Source organism: Helianthus annuus, chromosome 4 (assembly GCF_002127325.2).
Source record: "Helianthus annuus cultivar XRQ/B chromosome 4, HanXRQr2.0-SUNRISE, whole genome shotgun sequence".
In the NCBI taxonomy this organism is placed as follows: Eukaryota; Viridiplantae; Streptophyta; class Magnoliopsida; order Asterales; family Asteraceae; genus Helianthus; species Helianthus annuus.
In genome coordinates, this window is record NC_035436.2 from 65,238,724 (window position 1) to 65,260,177 (window position 21,454).

Consider the following 21,454-nt stretch of genomic DNA (forward strand, 5'->3'; position numbering starts at 1 on the left):
TTCTTGACAACCCTTTTGTTAGCATATCGGCTAGTTGTTCTTCAGTATTCATGTACTTCATATCAACTTCTCCATTTAGCACTTTCTCTCGAATGTAATGGTAATGCACTTCAGTATGTTTAGAACGAGCATGAAACGTCGGATTTTCAGCCAAACGAATGGACGAAATATTATCTCCATATACTACGACTTTATTCTCTATCTCTTGATTCGGCTCCTTTAACAATCTCACCAACCATGTATATTCCTGGGTTGCTAACGCGGCTGCACGATACTCCGCTTCAGTTGTTGACAAAGAAACAGAAGGCTGTCTTTTACTACACCAGGAGACCACTCCATTACCAATCATAAACATATAACCACTTGTTGAACGTCGGGTATCTAAATCACAAGCATAATCAGCATCACAATACCCGGTTAACTCGATCTTGGGCTCCCTCTCAAATAAAACACCATAGCTTGGATTCCCTTTCACATATCGAAGCACACGTCTTACTGCATCGAGATGTGGCTTCCTAGGATTTTGCATGAACCTGTTGAGAACTCCCACAACGTATGAAATATCGGGTCTCGTCAAAGTAAGATAAATTAAGCTACCCACAATCTTCCGATACATCGTTGCATCTTCAAGTTCCTTCCATCTTTAGCTCATAGCTGTAAATTCTCATCCATCGGTGTTGCTATTGGCTTACAGTCAGCCATACCAAATTTACTTAACATATCCACAACATACTTGTTTTGATGTAACAAAATTCCCTTCAATTCATATTTCAGGTCCAAACCAAGAAAGTGTTTTAAGTGTCCAAGATCTTTCATATGAAATCTTACACATAGATTCTCTTTTAACTATTTAATTTGTTGGTGCACGGAATGTCTGTTGACTACGTTTGCACTGAGTCTTAGGTCAAGATAAGTCAAATTTAGGTGTAATGTTAGAGGTTTCGTTCATTAGGTTATTTAGTGAGGTTTCGCTTATTAGTCAATACGGGTTTCGTTTATTTGGTTACTTGGGGGTTTCGCTTTTGTGTCATGTCTTATGAGCGAAACCACAGGCACTATATATAGTCTGTATAAGCAAAACCAGATGAATCAGTCGTGTACATTGGAGCGAAACCTAGTCATTGCTTTTGTAACGAAACTCTGTCAAAATCATTCCAGAAAGTATATAAAGAGAAGGAATTGAAAGGAACAGTTGTGTTACTTCATCTACATTGATTCCGCCTTTGTATTTGTAGATGAACTAACTTATACTGACTATTTAGGGTCGGAAACCGGTCCAACAAGTGGTATCAGAGTTCAGGACGAGGAGTTCATACTACTACAGCTTGATTCTACCGAATTCTCTTACTTCTACTCATTTTCTCTCATACTTTATCGATTTGAACTGGTTCCTACGGTTGAAATGGCTTGAATTTTGAGTATAACGTGTGAAACATACAATTAACAAACCCTAGAAAGATTCAGGTTAAAACACGGCTTAAAAATGGTAAAAAACAGTTAAAAACCATATTTCGCTTATACGAACATCGAAGGTTTCGCTTGAAATACCTAGTTTCGCTCGAAGGTTTCGCTCGAAATAACCTGCTAGTTTCGCTCTTATGAACATTGAGTAGTTTCGCTCATACGGACACATATAGTTTCGCTCATTCGGACACTGCTAATTTCGCTTATCTGTCAAATAGTAGTTTCGCTTTTAAGGACATTCGTTGGTTTCGCTTATTTGCCATACTAGTGATTTCGCTTTTGTGGACATACAAGCTGATTTCACTCTTTTGTCACAATTGTTCAAAATTTTGAAAATTTTTCTAAGTGTTTGCTGATTTTGCAGGGTACACTCAAGATGGATGACATATTCTTGAACCCATTTAGCGACATGTACGTATTCTCTGGAAATTCTGGAAATGACGATTCATCTACAAGCAAAAACAATGAGAATCCGTCGAATGTGAAGAAAAAGGAAGCTTGGGCATCGGAAAGTGCCTTTGGAACCTTCAACAAACCACCAAAGCTAATATGGCTATTGAGGAATACAGTCGGTGGTCAAGAAATTTTGAAGATTGGTTGATGGAATTTGCATTTCCCAGCTGGAGGAGTCTAAAAACTGGTTATCAAGATGGAAACAAAAATGGTGAAACTTTAACATCAGTTGAGGAGATTGAATCATTTGTGGCTGAGCAAAAATGTGTGGCATTGTTATTTCAGTCCATCAAAGAGGACATAATCTCATTGATCGATTATTCAAATGCAAAAGATCTCTAGAAAAAGTTAGAAACAAAATGTCTAGGAAGTGCTGAAATTGTGAAAAGTAAAAAGAAACTTCTTAGGAAAGAATTTGACTTAATCGGATGTCTAAAGAATGAATCAGTGTCAAAGATGATAGAGAGGTTTGGGCATTTGAAACTGGAGCTAGCTAGACATGAAATTACATATTCTAACGATGAGCTAGTAGACAAGTTGTTCGATTCATTACCAGACGAGATGGATTCGAGATATTATGCGTTGATGCTGAAAAACACTATCGAGCCTGCAAAATTGACTGTGGATTTGTTGATTGAGAGACTTGAATGTCATGAGTTGGAACTAAAGAAGACATACAAAGTCAATCACTCATCTTACCAGCAGAATTTGGATTTGTATTATCCAAAAAGCATGATGCCAAAAGCAACTTATCCCAAGACGGCGTTTTCTGCTGAGAATGTGTCCACAACTAGCAAAGAAAGTCAAAGTGGTCAAAGTAGTGGAAATCACAGTGGTTATCACAGTGGATCTTCATCATCTACAAGTCATTCTAATGCAAAGAATAGTTTTCAATGTAACATTGCAATAGACCTAAAGAATGCTCAGAATTTTGATGAGGAGTCGGCTAAACAGCAGATGATCTTTCTAGCATCTGTGTTGGAATCATATGAAGGGTTAGTAGCAGGGAAGATAGGCAACACCAACCTAACGAAAGAGGACTATGATTAAATAGATCCTGAAGAAAAGGAATTAATCGACATTCGTTGGTGCATGGCCAGTGCTGTTCGTCGAGCACAGCGTTTCATGGAAATAACAGGCAGGAAGACAATTGGTGGTCCATCTACCAAGCTGGGTTTTGATAAGTCCAAGGTGACGTGCTTCAAGTGTAAGCAGAAAGGTCACTTCAAGCGAGAATGCAGAAACGCATATGCTGATGAGTCGGAGAACCCTTTCAGAGAAGATTATTACAAGAAGGCGATATATCATCAGAATAAATCCGAGCCGCCTAGATTGAAGCAGGTTGAAGACAACAAAGAGAAATCTAGAGCTCTTGCGGTGATTTACAACGATGAAGGGTATGATTGGAGTAAAGAGGTTCTACCGGAGGAAGATGTGGTAGGCTATGCATTCATGGCAAGAACCGAACCTATTCCGTGGAAAGACAACAGAACTGAAGAGCAGAAGTATAAACATTTAAAAATGTTGGCTGAAAACACAATAATTCGAATATCTGGTATCTATCTGGAAGCAAAGAAAGCAAGAAGATGGGATCCGGACAGGGAGTGTTATCTTGATCCATTTGGAAATATTGCGGTCGATGACAAAACTCTTGATCTGGAGGCAATAATCAAGGAGTTCAAAGCTGAGGATGATTATTGGAAGAATAAATGGTGGGGAACTGGAGACGAGAAAGAGAAAGAGAAGAAGGAGAAAGAAGAGATAGAGAAGACAAAGAAAATTGATACTGGGGTTATTGACACAATGCAAGAGTTGAATGCTGAAAATCTCGGAAAAATGGCTGACAAAGTGCCGGCTGCTAAGGCACTTGAGGTAGACTCTAACTCCGTGTCTGAGTCAAAAAGCCAGGTCAGTTCAAACTTGTCAACAAATGCGTCAGGTAAGAAAACTGATGGAAATGTTGAATGCAAAAATTGCATCAAAGAGTGCAAATTTTGTAATACAGTCACGTATCTCAACGGAAAGAAAGTTGAAGATCTAACAGCAAAAGTCAGAAGCGTTGAGAATCAAATTCTTGATCGTGACAAAAGAGTTAAAGCTTCAACTGAACGGATAAAAGAATTAACTAACCAAATTGAAAATGATAAAATTGATCATGAAAGAGTTAAAAAAGAAAATGAAAAGTTGATTCTTGAAAACCGTCAGCAGTGCTGAGATAATGAAAGATAATGATGATCGGAATGGTAAAACTTATAAAGAAACTTATAATGAAAGATAATGATGATCGGAATGGTAAAACTTATAAAGAAAACGTTCACCTAAAAGCAGTGCTGAGAGTAAAAGAAGAATCAATCAACCAACAACTGGATGAAATCGCTAAACTGAAGCTTAAATTTCAAGAGGCTGAAATTGAAAACGAGCGAATCCAGTTGAAGCTTAAATGTTACAGCTCCGCAAGCTTTGTTTTGCAACACATTGTTCCTAAACCCATCGGGAAAAACAAAGTTGGCGAAGATGTTTATTCTGATGGAACCGGGGTGGGTTTTCATAGACTTCCACCGCCGATTTTGGATAATTACACGAAAAAGCAATCAGGGTTGGTTGAAATTGAGGAAGAAAGTGAAATGAATCTTCCGGATTCAATTAATGTCACTTCACATCTTCCAATGACGATAGTGTCCAAAATGATATTGTAAAAGGTGTTGTTGAAAATGTGCTAAAAACGGATAGTGACACTACTGAGGAAGATGGGTGTTTCTTGGACAAATACATTCCGAAACAAAAGTCCAAGAACCTCTTAAATGAAGAATCAAATCTTGTCATGTACAAGATGTTAGGTTCAGATAAGTTGTTTTCGGATTCAGAGTTTCCGATTGAGAATGTTAACATGAACAAATTGACAAATGTTTTCAAGTTGATTGAAGTCGAGTTGTTAGAAGTTAACAATCTGAGTCAAACAAAGAGAAAAATGAGTTTTGAGAAAGAAAAAGTTTACAACAAGAAATCTGTTAAACCATCGCGTTTTTTATAATAACAACAAGAATCGAAACAATTGGTCGGGTGGTTATCAGGGGGGTAAGCCGTATCAGAAAAGAAATGTTCCAAACAAAAGGTTTGTTGAGAAGAAGGTGTTTGTGAACAGTTCGAGTTCACTTGCTGATGAAGAAAAAGAAATTTTTTCAAGATCAAATAAAGAGTTCTTTGAGAAAAGAGCTTCACAGGCTCAGTTTGAAGGCACAAGTCGGGTAGTTGATACTCGAACATGCTTCAGATGTAATCAAGTTGGTCACATTGCACGAAAGTGTACCAACGTAAAGCCTAAGACTGAAACTGTGAAGACTCAACAGAAGAAAGTTGATGTGAAGGGTAAAGAACCAATCGTTGTTGAGACAAAGAGTGTGAAAAATGACAACATCAAAGTGAAAAGTGAACCCGTAAAGAAGTTGGTAACTAAAAATGACAAATTTTACAAACGGGTTGCATTATCTCAACAAGTTTGGAAACCGAAAACAGAGAAAAAGATTTCACCTTCTGAGGATTCAATTCAAGTTGATTATGATGCGAATTTTCCACCTCTGAAGGCTGAAAACTTTAAATTCAAGTTGCGAGAGTTAAAACTGTCAAGGTTACACCCAAGGCTGATGAGGCCTGGGTGGACACCATGTTTGACTAAGCAGTTTGAATTGCCGGAGCTTCCTGGATCGCGAAGCATGAATCGACATCTTTATTGAAGTTGGTTAAGTCAAAGTTTATTATGTGCAGGATCTTCCAAAACTTGTATCCAGATGGATTATGGATAGTGGAGCTTCAAAACATATGACAGGGAAGACTGTGTTGCTGTATGATGTAAGAAACATAAATGGAGCATACGTAGGTTTTGCGGGTAATCAAGGAGGAAGGATTATTGGTGAAGGAACATTATCCAACGGGATTGTGACGTTTGAAAGAGTTAACTACATTGCTGAGCTGGAGAATAATCTGCTGAGTATCTCCCAGATCTGTGACAAGATGTATACTACTCATTTCACTGACAAAGAATGTTTGATCTTGAAACCAGGATTTGTAATACCTGAGGAATGGATTATCATGAGGGCACCAAGAGTTAATGATCTGTACGTGTTGGACATGAGAATAGCTACTACAACCACGGGTCAAGCTCATTGTTTTGTGTCCAGAGCAACTGAGAAAGAATCGAGATTATGGCACCGAAAGATGGGGCATATTCACCTAAGGAAGATGAATCACTTGGTGCACAATGATTTGGTTACAGGAGTTCATGTCAAAGGTTTTCATCTGGAAGGGGAGTGCATTAGCTGTGTCAAAGGCAAGCAGAAGAAAAAGTCACATCCTACAAAGCAAGTCAATTCAGTTTTGAGACCTCTGGAAAGACTTCACATGGATTTATTCGGTCCTGTGAATGTCAAAAGTATTACAGGAGATTATTACTGTTTGGTCGTTACTGATGACTATTCCAGATTTTCGTGGGTATCTTTCTTGAAGACGAAAGACGAAACGTTTGACAGTTTGATGGCGTTGTTCAAGAGAATTGAGAATCTGTACCAAAGGCGCATCAAAAGAATTCGAAGTGATAGTGGTACTGAATTCAAGAACAGCAAGATGGAAGAATTTTGTGATGAAAGAGGTATATTGCATGATTTTAGTGCTCCGTACACTCAGCAGCAGAATGGAGTCGCAGAACGCAAAAACCGGACGCTAATCGAGACGGCTAGAACTATGCTCGCATATTTAAATTTACCGATTAATTTTTGGGCTGAAGCTGTTTCCGCCGCATGCTATACGCTCAACAGGGTTCTCACTGTCAAGAAGTTCAACAAAACGTGCTTTGAGCTAATCAATAACCGCAAACCGAATTTGAAGTATCTAGAACTGTTCGGGTCACCCTGTACTGTTATAGAGCCTCATGAAAAGTTTGGTCCAAAGTGCATTGAGGGAATATTTGTTGGTTATGCAAATCCAATGCGACGTGCCTTTGTTCCAAGTGAGAAGCGGATTATTGAAGCTGGAAATGTTGAATGTCAAGGTTATACTATGCCGCCGCAGAATCCTGGTGATTCATGGCGTTATCATTATGAAAAACAATGGGATTCGTTTGACATGAGGGTAGAATCAGAGGAAGATGAAGATTTCTTTGATGAGCTGGATATTTTGCATGAATATGAGTCGCAGCAAAGCAGCTGAGTATTCTAGAAGACCTCGGGAAACGTCAAATGATGATGAAGCAGGTCCTAGCAATGCTGGTGCACATGATGATGAAGTTGCTCCTGGTAATCAGTCGGCAGTGAATGATGATCAAGAAGCTGATAACATGCCAGTATTTGATCATGGTGATTCAGATTCTGAGGGGGAGCAGATCCAGATCTCAAGTCAAACAAACCAAGTTGGTGAACAAGATGCAGATCAGAATGTTACTAATCTGGAGGGCAATGTAGATGTTCCAAGCGAAGTAATGTCGCGAACTCTTTCATATCATCTAGAGGAGTTGATCATAGGAGAATCGCAAGCAGGCGTTCGCACGAGACGTAAAATTGACCAGGGCCTTACATGTTTTTATTCTACAGTAGCACCTTTACAAACTGAATTTTCATTAAGTTGTTTTATCTCACAGATCGAACCGCGAACTTACAAAGAGGCTCTTACTGAAGACTCTTGGGTCATTGCGATGCAAGAAGAGTTAAGTCAGTTTGAGAAGTTGGGAGTGTGGAAGTTAGTAGATATGCCGGATGGTCATAGAAAAATAAATACAAAATGGGTATTTAAATGTAAGAGAGACGACAGAGGAGTTGTTGTAAGAAACAAGGCTCGATTCGTTGTTCAGGGCTTTAGTCAACAGGAGGGGATTGATTTTACTGAAGTCTATGCTCCTGTGGCACGATTAGAGGCAATCAGAATTTTCCTTGCATTTGCGTCTTGGGAGAACTTCAAAGTATATCAGTTAGATGTAAAATCGGCGTTTCTTTATGGGAAGGTCAAAGAGGAGGTTTATGTCAGTCAGCCGCCGGGCTTCACCGATCTGATCCACAAAAACAAGGTCTACTTATTGGACAAAGCGTTGTATGGTTTACACCAGGCCCCGAGAGCTTGGTACGAGACTTTGTCTCAACACCTACTACCCAACAAGTTCATTCGTGGAAAAGTGGATGCCACTCTATTCACTAAAGAAGTCGATGGTCATCTTCTGATAGTTCAGATTTATGTGGATGATATAATCTTTGGGTCGACAAATGAGAAATTGTGCAAAGATTTCGAACAGGTGATGAAGCAAAAATTCGAAATGTCATCAATGGGGGAGATGAAATTCTTTCTGGGTCTACAAGTTGAACAGCTACCTAAGGGAATTTTCATTCACCAGACGAAGTACGTTCGTGATATTCTAGAGAAATTTGGGATGTCAAGTTCTACTCCAGCTGCTACCCCACTTGCAACAAATCATGGGATTCACCCAGATCTCACTGGAGACAGGGCTGATGAAACGTTCTACCGTTCCATGATAGGTTCTTTGATGTATCTAACTGCTTCACGTCCTGATATCATGTACCCAACGTGCCTCGCAGCAAGATATCAATCTAACCCGAGAGCTTCGCACATGATTATTGTGAAGAGGATATTACGCTACCTGAAAGGAACTCCTAGTTTGGGGTTGTGGTATCCTAGGAAAGGCGACTTTACGCTCGAAGGGTATTCCGATTCGGATTTCGGATGCTGGAAAGTCAATGCTAAATCAACGACTGCAGGATGCCAGTTCTTTGGACCTAGATTAGTTACCTGCCAGTGTAAGAAACAAACGTCTGTGGCGTTATCTACATGTGAAGCGGAGTACGTGTCTGCTAGCAGTTGCTGCTCTCAGATCTTGTGGATACAGCAACAGATGCGTGACTACGGTTTGCAGTTTCTTAACACACCTCTTTTTGTTGATAATGAGGCCGCTATAAATATAACAAAGAATCTAGTACATCACGCTAAAACTAAACACATTGAAATTCGTCATCACTTTATTCACGATTGTTTCGAGAAAAAGTTGATACGAATTGAGAAAATCCACACTGACGAACAGAAAGCTGATTTACATACTAAAGCTTTTGATAAAAATCGGTTTAAATATTTGTTAAAACTGAACGGTATGAAGCTTCTTTCGGTGTCGGATGGCATTATTGGCGTTGATGAGAGTACTGTTGCAGATGAAGACGAGAAACAATCTGCAATGGTTTGTCGATTTTTTACTTGTTTTGGTATTTAGGGGGAGTAGATAGATGTATATAGTATATTTTCAGAAAATACAAAAACAGTAAAAAATACAACAATATAAAATCTGAAAAAGAGCTTGTGTATAAAGGGAAAATGATAGTACATCAGCTAGACAATTACAGTATGCTAAAGATTTGTAAAGACTAAATGAGTTAAACAGTCTCACTAATGATGTGTCGATAGGTTTTCGCACATTTAGTAGATTTATTCGGGATATAAACCTAAAATTTCAAACTTGTGAAATTCGCGGGGAACACTACTTAGATATATAGGTAACCCCTGAAATCTCGTTTGAAAGGTCTCGTATTCTGATATACTAGGTTTTTATGCTCAATGATGTCTGGGGTATTATTCCGGGACTTCTGCTGAATGGAAGTTCTGACCTAGTCCTTGGATAATACTTTTTGCAAATGCTTGAAACACAGCATAAACCTTCAGCATGCAGATGAAACAATAAAATTGATAGTCGCTGCTTTTGTAGCTAAAAGAACCTCTAAAGGGGACATATTGAAAAGTCGAAGCTGATATCTCTCTGCGCATACGCAAGTATCGACCTGAGATCCCTCGGCCCTCGCATACCTAATTTATGTACAGATATCATTGTAGTATACTCACCTGTAAGACTGAATATTGGTATTCTGGATAGGGAGTATATTCAAGAGGTGGGATACATGAATAAGCTAAGTTCATAAAACATCTAAATCGTATCCTGAATAAGTTGACATCTGTGTGAGAATTAAAGATGGATCAGTATATCGACAATCGAGGTGAATTGTTTAAGTCTGAGCATGAAATGAAGCTTAACGGTACTTGTAATCTGTCTGAAAAGCTGATATGATTCCCTGACACGCTCGCCAAAAATAAGTTTGTATATAGTTTACTTTGTTTACTTTCTGCAATTTAAATTTTTTTTATATTTCATTTCTTATTTTAGAACACTTTATTAAAATCCAAAAAGATTTTATTTCTGCTTTATTTTTGACAAACCAAAGTGGAGAGTTAATCGTTGGATTCTCGAAGATTGAAGCAGATGCAGGAAATTCTGGACTAAAGAATGAGGAGAGCTTACTTTGTTGGAGTTTGAGATGTTTTCAAAGTTAAAACAAGTTCATTAGTTTGATACTTGTTACATTTTTTTAAAAAAATGTGTGAAAATTATTGTTTTCAAAATCAGTTTGATTCGTCAAATGATCAACCAAGGTCATTAAGTTGAACTTGGTAGATTAATCGAGTAATCAGGGTCATTAACTTGAATCTGAATACTTGAGTGGATTTCTAAAGCTGATTGAGTTTGTGATTTATTGTTGAATAGATAGAATTGTAATGTTTGATGTTTGAGACACAGGTTTTGGACTTCATTATTCCCACGGAAGCTAATTGTCAAAGCTTGAACCAGATCAATACCTCAGATTCTAGCATATTGAGAAGAGGAGTCTGTGAAAGGGGGAGTCTGGATCAACAATCAAAGGGAAGTCTGAAGATGAAGCCAGGACAAGATTGTGAATCTGTGAAGATAGAATGCTTATGATGTGAAGACAGAGTGTTGGAAGAAAAGACCAAGACTGAAGACTCGGATCTGAGAACTTTGTCAACATCCAAGGGGAAGTCTGTTGATGCACGGAATGTCTGTTGACTACGTTTGCACTGAGTCGTAGGCCAAGATAAGTCAAATTTAGGTGTAATGTTAGAGGTTTCGTTCATTAGGTTATTTAGTGAGGTGTCGCTTATTAGTCAATAGGGGTTTCGTTTATTTGGTTACTTGGGGGTTTTCACTTTTGTGTCATGCCTTATGAGCGAAACCACAGGCACTATATATAGTCTGTATAAGCGAAACCAGATGAATCAGTCGTGTACATTGGAGCGAAACCTAGTCATTGCTTTTGTAACGAAACTCTGTCAAAATCATTCCAGAAAGCATATAAAGAGAAGGAATTGAAAGGAACAGCTGTGTTACTTCATCTACATTGATTCCGCCTTTGTATTTGGAGATGAACTACCTTATACTGACTATTTAGGGTCCGTTCCAACATAATTTCATCAATCGAGTCCCCAGTAATAATCAAGTCATCCACATAAACAAGAACAATGGCCACCTTATTCCCGTTAGTTCGTATAAACAATCTAGTATCCGCAATAGTAGATATGAACCCGTGATGCTCTAGAAATTCTCCAATCTTACCAAACCATGCTCTTGGAGATTGTTTTAAACCGTACAACGCTTTATTTAACTTACAAAAATGGTTTGGATATTCTGAGCTCACAAAACCTTTCGGCTGCTCCATGTAGATTACGTGATCTATGTCGCCATATAAGAAAGCATTGCTTAGATCCATTTGCCATAAATCCCATCTTTTGCTGGATGCTATGGCAAGTAATACTCAAACTTTAGTAAGCTTGACTACCGGACTGAAGGTATCTTCATAATCGAGCCCATATTGTTGCGAAAACCCTCGAGCTACCAAACGTGCTTTGTACTTGTCTATCGATCCATCTGCTTTTCTTTTAATCTTGTAGACCCATTTGCAAGAAACTGGCTTGACATCTTTAAACTGAGGGACGAGTTCCCAAGTTTGATTTTTGATCAACGCACCTATCTCGTTCGACATAGCTTCATTCCGATTCTCCTTCTTACAAGCTTGTTCAAACGTTTCTAGTTCAACTTCACACTTTTCTGCTACTACTGCGGCAACATTAGCGTACCTCGGATTCGGTTTCATAGACCGACTTGATTGTCTGACAACTAGCTCATCTCCTCCCGTTTGGACTTGTGATTCTGGACTCACTCCAATTTACCATGGAGCAGCCCTAGACCCGAACCCCGATGATTCACCGCTAGATTCGAGATTTTCAACATATACTTCTTCAGCTTCAGTTTCATCCCATCCGAGATTCACCACGTTGTCTAATTCTTCTTTTAGATTTTGAGTATCTGGTAGAGCTTCATGACTTGAAGACCACCATGATGACACTTCATCAAAAATCACGATCCTTGACACATAACATTTACCATTTATCGGATCACAACATCGCCACCCTTATCTTTGATTATCGTAACCAACGAAAACACATCTAATAGCCTTTTTTTCTCGAGTTTGAGCCTTTGATTCTCTAGAATAAATACATAACACACACACCCAAAAACTCGAAAATGACTTACATTTGGTTTTACTCGAAATAGCTTTTCATATGGTGAGATATAATTCATATTTTGCTGTGGAATCCGATTACTCACATAAGCTGTCGTCTGCATCGCTTCTTCCCATAAACGTCTAGGCATATTCTTACTGTGTACATGCTACCCGTCAATTCGGTTAAGTACCTATTCTTTCTCTCCGAAACTCCGTTTTCTTGAGGAGTGTTCGGACACGTTAATTGTCTTTAGATCTTGCATTGTTTCAGGTATTCATCAAACTCCTTTGACGTATACTCTACGCCGTTGTCTGACCTTAAACACCCTACCAGACACTTTGTTTCTCGTTCAACTTCACTTTTGAATTCTTTGAACTTGCTGAGAGCTTTCGATTTTTCTTTCATAAAGTATACCCAGAGATACCTTGAAAAATCATCAATAAAGGTAATCGTGTATCCTTTACCGGCTATAGATGCTTGTTTTACTGGACCGAACACATTGGTATGCACGAGCTCAAACGGCTTCTTTACTCGATGCTCAGAATGTTCAAAGGGTAGTTGATGTGACTTACCATATTGACACCCAACACATACTATATCTTTGCGAACTTCAAGACTCGGTAATCCTGCTACTTGACTTCGTTTCATCATAACTTCTAGTTTGTCGTACCCTACATGGCTTAGACGTTGATGCCAAGTATCGATGTTCTGGTTTCACTTAGTCTTGCTCACATAAGCAGTTCCCGCTGATAAAACGTACACTGACTCGTTTTTCTTTCCATGTAACACTGCTACAGACTTCGTTTCAAACTGATCAAACACCTTCACATCGTTAGGACCGAACAAAACATATCGCCCGGATGCGGTAATCTGCGGTATAGACAACAGATTCTTTTTCATGCCTGGCACATGATAAACATTGTCTAACACAACTTCTTGTTGCTTCTTCGGATGGAACTGAACTTCCCCAACATGTGCAATATCATGCTTCGAATTATCGGCTATAACAACTACCCTATTTCCTTCATACTTTGTAGGGTTTCTTAGTCGTTCCTTTTCCCCTGTCATGTGATTAGAACACCCTGAATCAAATATCCAATCGTTAACTTTATTACCTTTGGTTTCTGTTGTCGCCGAAAGTGCAAGCAGATATTCATCTTTTTCAAAACATGCTTCTACATCCCAAGGTTCTTCTTCCGTTGTTACTATATTGCCTTCTTTGGATTTCTTTGAGGGAGAGTGTTTAGCCATATGACCTCGCTGGTTACAGTTATAACACTTGTACGGAAACTTCTTGCCTGACTTCTGGTCTGATTCACTGGTTTCACCTTCAGACCTATTCTTTTGCTTTTTGTACCGATCTTGATTCCCTTTCTCATTATGCCCTTTGTTTGATCGAAATTTGCCTTTGCTACGGTTCACATACATTGCCGACTCCTTCTTTACAGGTTCGGTTATCGTCACATCGCTCACCTGCTTGGCGAGTGATTCTTTGGTTGCCAAAAGGTTTTCAAATTCTGTCAAGGTTGGTTGAGTAGGCCAACCTTGGATTGCAGCGACAAACGTTCTAAATTCTGGTTTTAGACCATAAATCAAGATCCGTTTCATTCTTGCATCACCAATTCTTGTATGTGGATCAAGGGTACCTATCTCGCAGCATAGTGTTTTCACATTGTGGAAGTACTGCTGGATAGTCAGTTCTTTCTTTGACATCGATAGTAATTCTTTTTCCAACAGTTGAAGCTTTGCGTCATTTTTCTTAGAGAACAAGTTGCGAGAACATCCCAGGCTTCCTTCGGGGTCGCCAAATCCCGAATATGATCTATTAATTCCTCTTCGATCGTAGTCTTCAGAACGAACATGGCTTTCCCGGTTTTTATCTTCCACTTGTTGACTGCACCATTAACATTGTTCCTCGGTTGAACGGTGTCTATACCTTGTACAACTTCCCATAAATCCTGGCCCTCCAGATACGAACTCATACAGGTAGACCAGGTGTTGTTGTTTGTGTTATTTAGTTTCTTCACGCCACCAACAAAATGAAAATCCTCCATGACTGTTCGTTTACTGTTCTTGATCGCTTCTTGCTTGCAGAATCAAACCACCAGATGCTGTGATACCACTTGTTAAACTTAATCACAAGTGAAATCAAAACCTCAAGTTTGCACTCGACACACGAATTTGTTCCGAACAACAAGAGCGACTCTTTTCTTTATTAAATTCGACTCACGAATAAACACAAGACACACTTGTATGAATAATAAAACTGACTCCTACGAATGGGTTTATATAATACCCTTACAAAAGACTTAACTTATTCTAATTAGACTAGGACACTTATTTGATTTCAACTAGAATACTTAATCAATAATAATAATAATAAAACCTACTGAAATAATTATAACCTTCAACTAACATTATCTGCTAATTATTATTATTCCTAGATCTCCTCCAACCACCCCTACGAGATCAAGACCAATCCTCCCTTATCCGAAAGTGTTGCTTATCGTTCAATAGGATACTATACTAGAAATAAAAAACTAGAGAACTAACTAAACTAGAAAAGTAATGGACACAACTAACAAATACCGTTTAGTATGGACACAACTAACAAATACCGTTATAGTAAACTTGTTGGCCCACTGAGCAAGTATAAAATAAATATAATCTAGACGATTCAATATTGGAAGTAAGTTTTAAAAAATGAGACTACAGAAATACTCATTATATAACAAGTAAATGTTGTTTTAAATTATCCATGAGGTCAGTCAGACTTACCCGCAGATAGAGCCTGCCGTGGTTCTCCATGAGTATCCCTACTGTGAAGAAGTATCCTTGTTTTGTAGTGACTGTTGACCCTGTAAAACTCAGATACCGCCATAGTGATCCAGCTATGAACAGTCTTTCCAACCCATGATCCCATGTCTAAAATCACTCCCACTGAGATCTCAATATAGGGTGGATCTTCTTGTGCTTTCGAATGTATCTGAAAGCAAAGCAAAATCAATATTAAGAAACTAAGGTATGTGCTCTTCCTGTTCCGGCTGATGTCCATTAGTCAATGAGCTCCTGTTGCTACAAAGACAAATTATACGTTATGCTCTTTTTCTATATTATTTATTATATATTTCCCTTTTCTTCAACTAATTAATCTATTAGACTAAGATATAAGCTAGATATGTTTTACATATTATAGGATATAGTTTTTATTAATTATGTTACAATTATAGTGTATTATTTTTGTTTCCTAAGTACTGGCGGTTATCAATATATGTCCGCCAAGTATATATGTATCATTATGTAACAATATCATTTCACCAATTCGAATACAAAGAACGATTATCTTTTCCTCTGCAAAACCCTAATTTACAAACTACAAAGTGGTATCAGAGCCAAACGCACTGATCCGTTCACAAGTACACATCATTCATTCTTATTCGCTGTAAATTATCATCATCATCATGACAACATCAAACAGTGGTATCCAAACTCAGATTCCAAAATTATTTGGGCAAAATTACAACCACTGGCACATTCAAATGAAACTTCTGTTAGAATCTCAAGATCTGTGGACAATCATAGAAGAAGGGTATGAGGGAATCGCTGCCAATGCATCAGAAGCCGATCAAAATACGTATAGGGAAAAGTCAGGAAAGATAGGAAAGCCCTACATATAATTTTCCAGTCTGTAAGTGAAATTGTATTCGAACGAATAGCAAATGTTAAAACGGGAAAAGAAGCATGGAATGTTCTTCACCAGGCATACAGAGGAGAGCGAAGGGTTAAAACGGTAAAACTTCAAACTTTACATTGTGAATTTGATGCTTTACGAATGAAAGATAGCGAATCTATAGAGGAATATGTGAATAGAACCACTATAATTGTAAACCAACTAAGATTAAATGAAGAAGATGTACCAGAACAGCGAATAGTGGAAAAAATTCTTTGAAGCCTTACCAGGAAATACGAGTCGGTAGTTGTAGCCATTGAAGAGTCAAAAGACTTGAATCTGATTACGACAGAAGAGTTACTCGGCATATAGCAATCGCATGAATTGCGATTAAGACAATATGATGATTCTCCGATGGAACAAGCATTTCAGGTTCAGAGTCAAAACCGATCTAGACTATATCGATCCGAATATCCAGGAAGAGGAAGAGGTAGAGGAAGGAATAGGTTTAATGGGCAGATTCGCTGTTATAATTGCCATAAATTAGGACACACTGCAAGATTCTGTCAACAAAGAGAAGAACATGAAAGAAACAACAGCGTTCTCATGCACGAAGATGATAACGAAGGAGATGAAGACACTATGTTTATGATATTCAACATAGAAGAGTTAACTAAGGAAGATTGCTGGTATTTAGATAGCGGATGCAGCCATCATATGACCGGAAATCGGAGTTTATTTATTACATTAGATGAGTCGGAAAGAAGAGAAGTAAGAACAGGGGATAATAAAAAACTCGAAGTATTAGGTTGCGGAGATGTATCTATTAAGGTTAAAGGAATGGAAAAGAAGGTGCCAAACGTGTTTTAGGTAGAGGGTTTAAAACATAATCTTTTGAGTGTAGGTCAATTAGTACAAAAAGGTTATGAAGTGAAGTTCAGTAATCAAGAATGTATTATCAGGGATTCAAAAGGAGGATACATAGGGACAGTTCGGATGACAGGAAACAAAATGTTTCCTTTGAATCTGAAAAACGATATAACACCAAGAGTATGTAGTATGATAATACAAGATAATTCAGTTTTATGGCATCAAAGGTATGGTCATGTAAACTTCGAAACACTGTACAATATGGGAAGAAATAATAGTGTTAAAGGTTTACCAAAGATCTCGAAAACATCTCATAGCATATATGAAGGATGTTTATTTGGAAAGCATACAAGGAAGCCATTCCCTAAGAAATCAAAATGGCGGGCATCACAACCTTTACAACTGATACATTCTGACATATGTGGACCCATGAGAACTAACTCCATAGGTGGTTGCAGATATTTTATAACTTTTATAGATGATTTTTCGAGAAAGACTTGGGTTTATTTTCTAAAACTGAAATCAGAAGCACTTGTGAAGTTCAAAGAATTAAAGAAACTGGTAGAGAATCAAGTAGACTACAAGATGAAATGCATACGTACGGATAGAGGGGGAGAATATTGCAGCCATGACTTTCAAAGTTTTCTTAAAGAAAATGGTGTTCATCATCAATTAACGACAAGTTATACACCCCAACAAAATGGAGTGGCGGAGCGAAAGAACCGAACCTTAATGGAGCTCAGTAGAAGCATGTTAAAGATGAAGAAACTTCCAAACTCTTATTGGGCTGAAGCGGTAGCATGTGCAACTTACTTACTAAATCGAACTACAACAAAGAGTATTCAAGATATAACTCCATATGAGGCATGGTGTGGCAGAAAACCAAATGTAGAACATCTTAGAATTTTCGGTAGTATAGCCTACTCTCACATTCCTAAACAACATCGTAGTAAACTGGATGATAAAGTGGAGAAAACAATCTTCATAGGATATAGTGAACATAGTAAAGGATACAAGCTCTTTAATCCAACTACAAACAAGACGATTATAAGCAGGGATGTAACCTTTGATGAAGGACGAGACTGGGAAGCTGTTAAGACTGATGGGTGTTATACGGAATCGTCGCTGAAATGTGACAATGAAAACGATGAGGAACTGGAATCCACACATCAAAGAACAGAGACCGGAGACCAAGATCAAGGTGTCAACCCTCAAATAAGCGATCAGGGTGAGGATCAAACTGATAACAATAATCCAGATCCACAGCATGAAACAGATGAGGATGAGGTATCTTCAATTACATCAGAGAATGAAGAAATTAGGACACGTAATATATCAGAAATATATCGAAGTTCTCAACCTTTGACAAAGGCACAAGTAGATCAGTTATATGCAAACAGTTCACTTGGTTCCACTGATGTAACAAATTTTGTGTTATATGCCGACGCCGATCCAACTAGTTATAGTGAAGCGGTAAAAGAAGAAAAATGGAGGGAAGCCATGGATAGAGAAATAGAATCAATTAAAAGAAATGAAACCTGGGATCTTGTGGAACCTCCACCAAATCAGAATCCAATAGGTGTTAAGTGGATATTTAAAACGAAATACGATGAATATGGGAATGTGGATAAGCATAAAGCACGGCTGGTGGTAAAGGGATATAATCAAAAATATGGGATCGATTATCATGATGTATTTGCTCCTGTGATTAGATTCGACACAATAAGATTAGTTTTAGCACAAGCGGCACGATATGGATGGTACTTACACCAAATGGACATCAAGACAGTCTTTCTTAATGGAAGATTAAATGAACAAGTCTACATTACACAACCTGAGGGTTATGTCAAGTAGGGAGAATAAAAGAAAGTGTGTCATCTGAAGAAAGCGTTGTACGGATTGAAGCAGGCTCCACGAGCTTGGTACAGTAATATAGATGAATATTTTCAATCACATGGATTTAAAAAATGTGTGCATGAGCATACTTTATTTATCAAAATAACGAAGGAAGCTCGTATGGTGATATGCTTGTATGTAGATGATCTTATCATTGCAAGTGATTCACTTAAAATGATAAACCAGTTCAAATGCTCGATGAAACAGGAATTTGAAATGACTGATCTGGGTAATCTTCACTATTTCCTGGGGATGGAGGTTAAACAAGTAAATGGAGACATTATGTTGTCTCAAAAGAAATATGCAGAAAATTTACTTAAAAAATTCAATATGCAGCATTGCAAATCTATTTCAACCCCAATGGAATATGGAGAGAAGTTATCGAAGGAGGATCTAGAAGAAGATGTGAATGAAAATCTATATAGAAATTTAGTAGGGAGCCTGATGTATCTGACAAATACTCGTCCGAATATTATGTTTGCAATTAGTAAGATCAGCCGTTTCATGGAGAGGCCAAAAAGGAGCCATTGGGATGCTGGTAAACGCATACTACGATATATACAAGGAACCTTAAATGAAGGACTCATATATTCAAAAGGAAGCACAAGAAAGTTGATAGGTTTCAGTGATAGTGATTATGCGGGAAATATAGATGATAGTAAAAGTACCTCAGGTTATACATTCAACTTAGGTTCAGGGGCAATTGCCTGGCAATCGAAGAAGCAGAAGGTTGTTGCACTTTCATCCACTGAAGCCGAATATATAGCTTTGTCGATGGCAGGGTGTCAAGCGTTATGGCTGAAAGGTATACTGAATGATTTGCAGATTAGTATGGACTGTCCGCCTACCATTCTATGTGATAATAAGTCCACAATTAGTCTGGCCAAAGATCCTGTCTACCATGGGAAAAGCAAGCACATTCGCGTAAAATATCATTTCATCCGAGAGCTCATTCGAAATGATGAAGTAGAAATCTGTTACTGTTCAACCAAAGATCAAGTTGCAGACATCTTTACAAAGGCACTGCAGCAAAAGGATTTTCTACATTTCAAGAAACATCTTCATGTTGCACCAATCTAGCTTACGGGGGATTATTAGACTAAGATATAAGCTAGATATGTTTTACATATTATAGGATATAGTTTTTATTAATTATGTTACAATTATAGTGTATTATTTTTGTTTCCTAAGTACTGGCGGTTATCAATATATGTCCGCCAAGTATATATGTATCATTATGTAACAATATCATTTCACCAATTCGAATACAAAGAATGATTGTCTTTTCCTCTGCAAAACCCTAATTTACAAACTACATAATCAATGCCATGCATAGACTTTCAGTCAGTCATTATGAATAGACGACTTAATTTCGGTTAGTCATCATGAAGAACGTCGTATGGTTCTTGATGAATGTTTCAAACAACTGGCCGGCTGGAAATTAAACATCACGATATAAAATGAAAATGGCTGAGAAAGCAACCAGCATCTGCGTGGACTTGGTCAAAGTAATGACTAAGGACTTGGTCAAGACTAAATGGCTTAGAAAATTCACATATAATTATTCGAATATTATGTTGTAATTTGTGATTTGTATTAGTATTATGTTAAGGGGTGGGGTTCGGCTACAAAGTCTTTTTTTCCTACAAAGTGTACAAAGTCATAAAACACCACAATTTCAGGCATAAAACACACTAAAAACCCACAAATAACATAGTGAAGATCACTAAAACACAATATCCAAACCCTAAAAGCCCATAACTTCAAACACACCATTGTAGAACTATGAATATAAAACACAACATGATAATCGACATAAAATACACTAATATTAGTGGTTCGATAATCAAAGACTTATCTTCCAAAACACAACACAAAACCCACTAATATAACGTTTTAGTAATCTTCGTTTTGTTATTTGTGAGTTTTGAGTATGTTTTATGGTTGACATTATTGTGTTTTGTACTTTTTACACTTTGTAGGAAAAATTACTTTGAATCCAACTCCTACCCTTATGTTGGACATATAATTAGGTATTTGTTATGGGTCGGGTAACCATTCACATATAGACATGATTCTGGATAATAGTTAAAAAAAGCAATCAAAGCACTTTCTTATCATCAAACCATATCAATTACCCAATTTATAAGTGTCAAGTTAAACCCCTTAGTCACCCAACTCGTTTCTATGTTTTGTCATCAACCGAACGTAATTGTAAAGAGAGAACTTAAAACACATACAAATTGTTTAACTTAACTAATACATCAATCAGATTTAAATGTTTGTCATCACAAATAAAATAAGATCCAATACATAAACCAAACAATGTGCGAAACCTATATGAACCATTCACCCAGAGAAGATCACAAAGTGTTTAGCCTTGCATATTTATTTGTTTTTCTTCAATCGACATCCACTTTTTCATCTTGGTTCCGTGCGCAGCCAAACCCACAAAACAGCCGTCAAAACCCCTAAGGGTGCGATCCTCCCATTGCTGCGTTCTTTTCCTTTTTACTGTATCTCTACTTTTGGGCTCTAATCCTTACTTTTTGAACTCGGCCCACCAAGAATTAGATCACTAGTGATGGATTTTACTAGGATCACTAGTGATGGATTTTACTAGGGGTGTCCATCACTAGTGATGGTTTTTTTATCTTTTTAAATAATAAATTAACAATTATTATTATCACTAAACAAATGTAGGGAGTC

The 21,454-nt window shown here is 37.8% G+C and overlaps 1 protein-coding gene across 1 annotated transcript in view; it reads right to left on the reverse strand.

The window, feature by feature from the left end:
- LOC110866935 (glutamate receptor 1.4) overlaps positions 1–16,347 on the reverse strand; it is a 30,624-nt gene extending 14,277 nt beyond the window's left edge. The window contains exons 1-2 of the mRNA XM_022116079.2: positions 16,267–16,347; positions 15,088–15,295 (exon numbers count right to left, since the gene is read on the reverse strand). Of these exons, the coding sequence (XP_021971771.2) occupies positions 15,088–15,295; positions 16,267–16,347 (289 nt within the window). The remainder of the gene's footprint in view (positions 1–15,087; positions 15,296–16,266) is intronic.
- Positions 16,348–21,454: the final 5,107 nt, after the last annotated feature.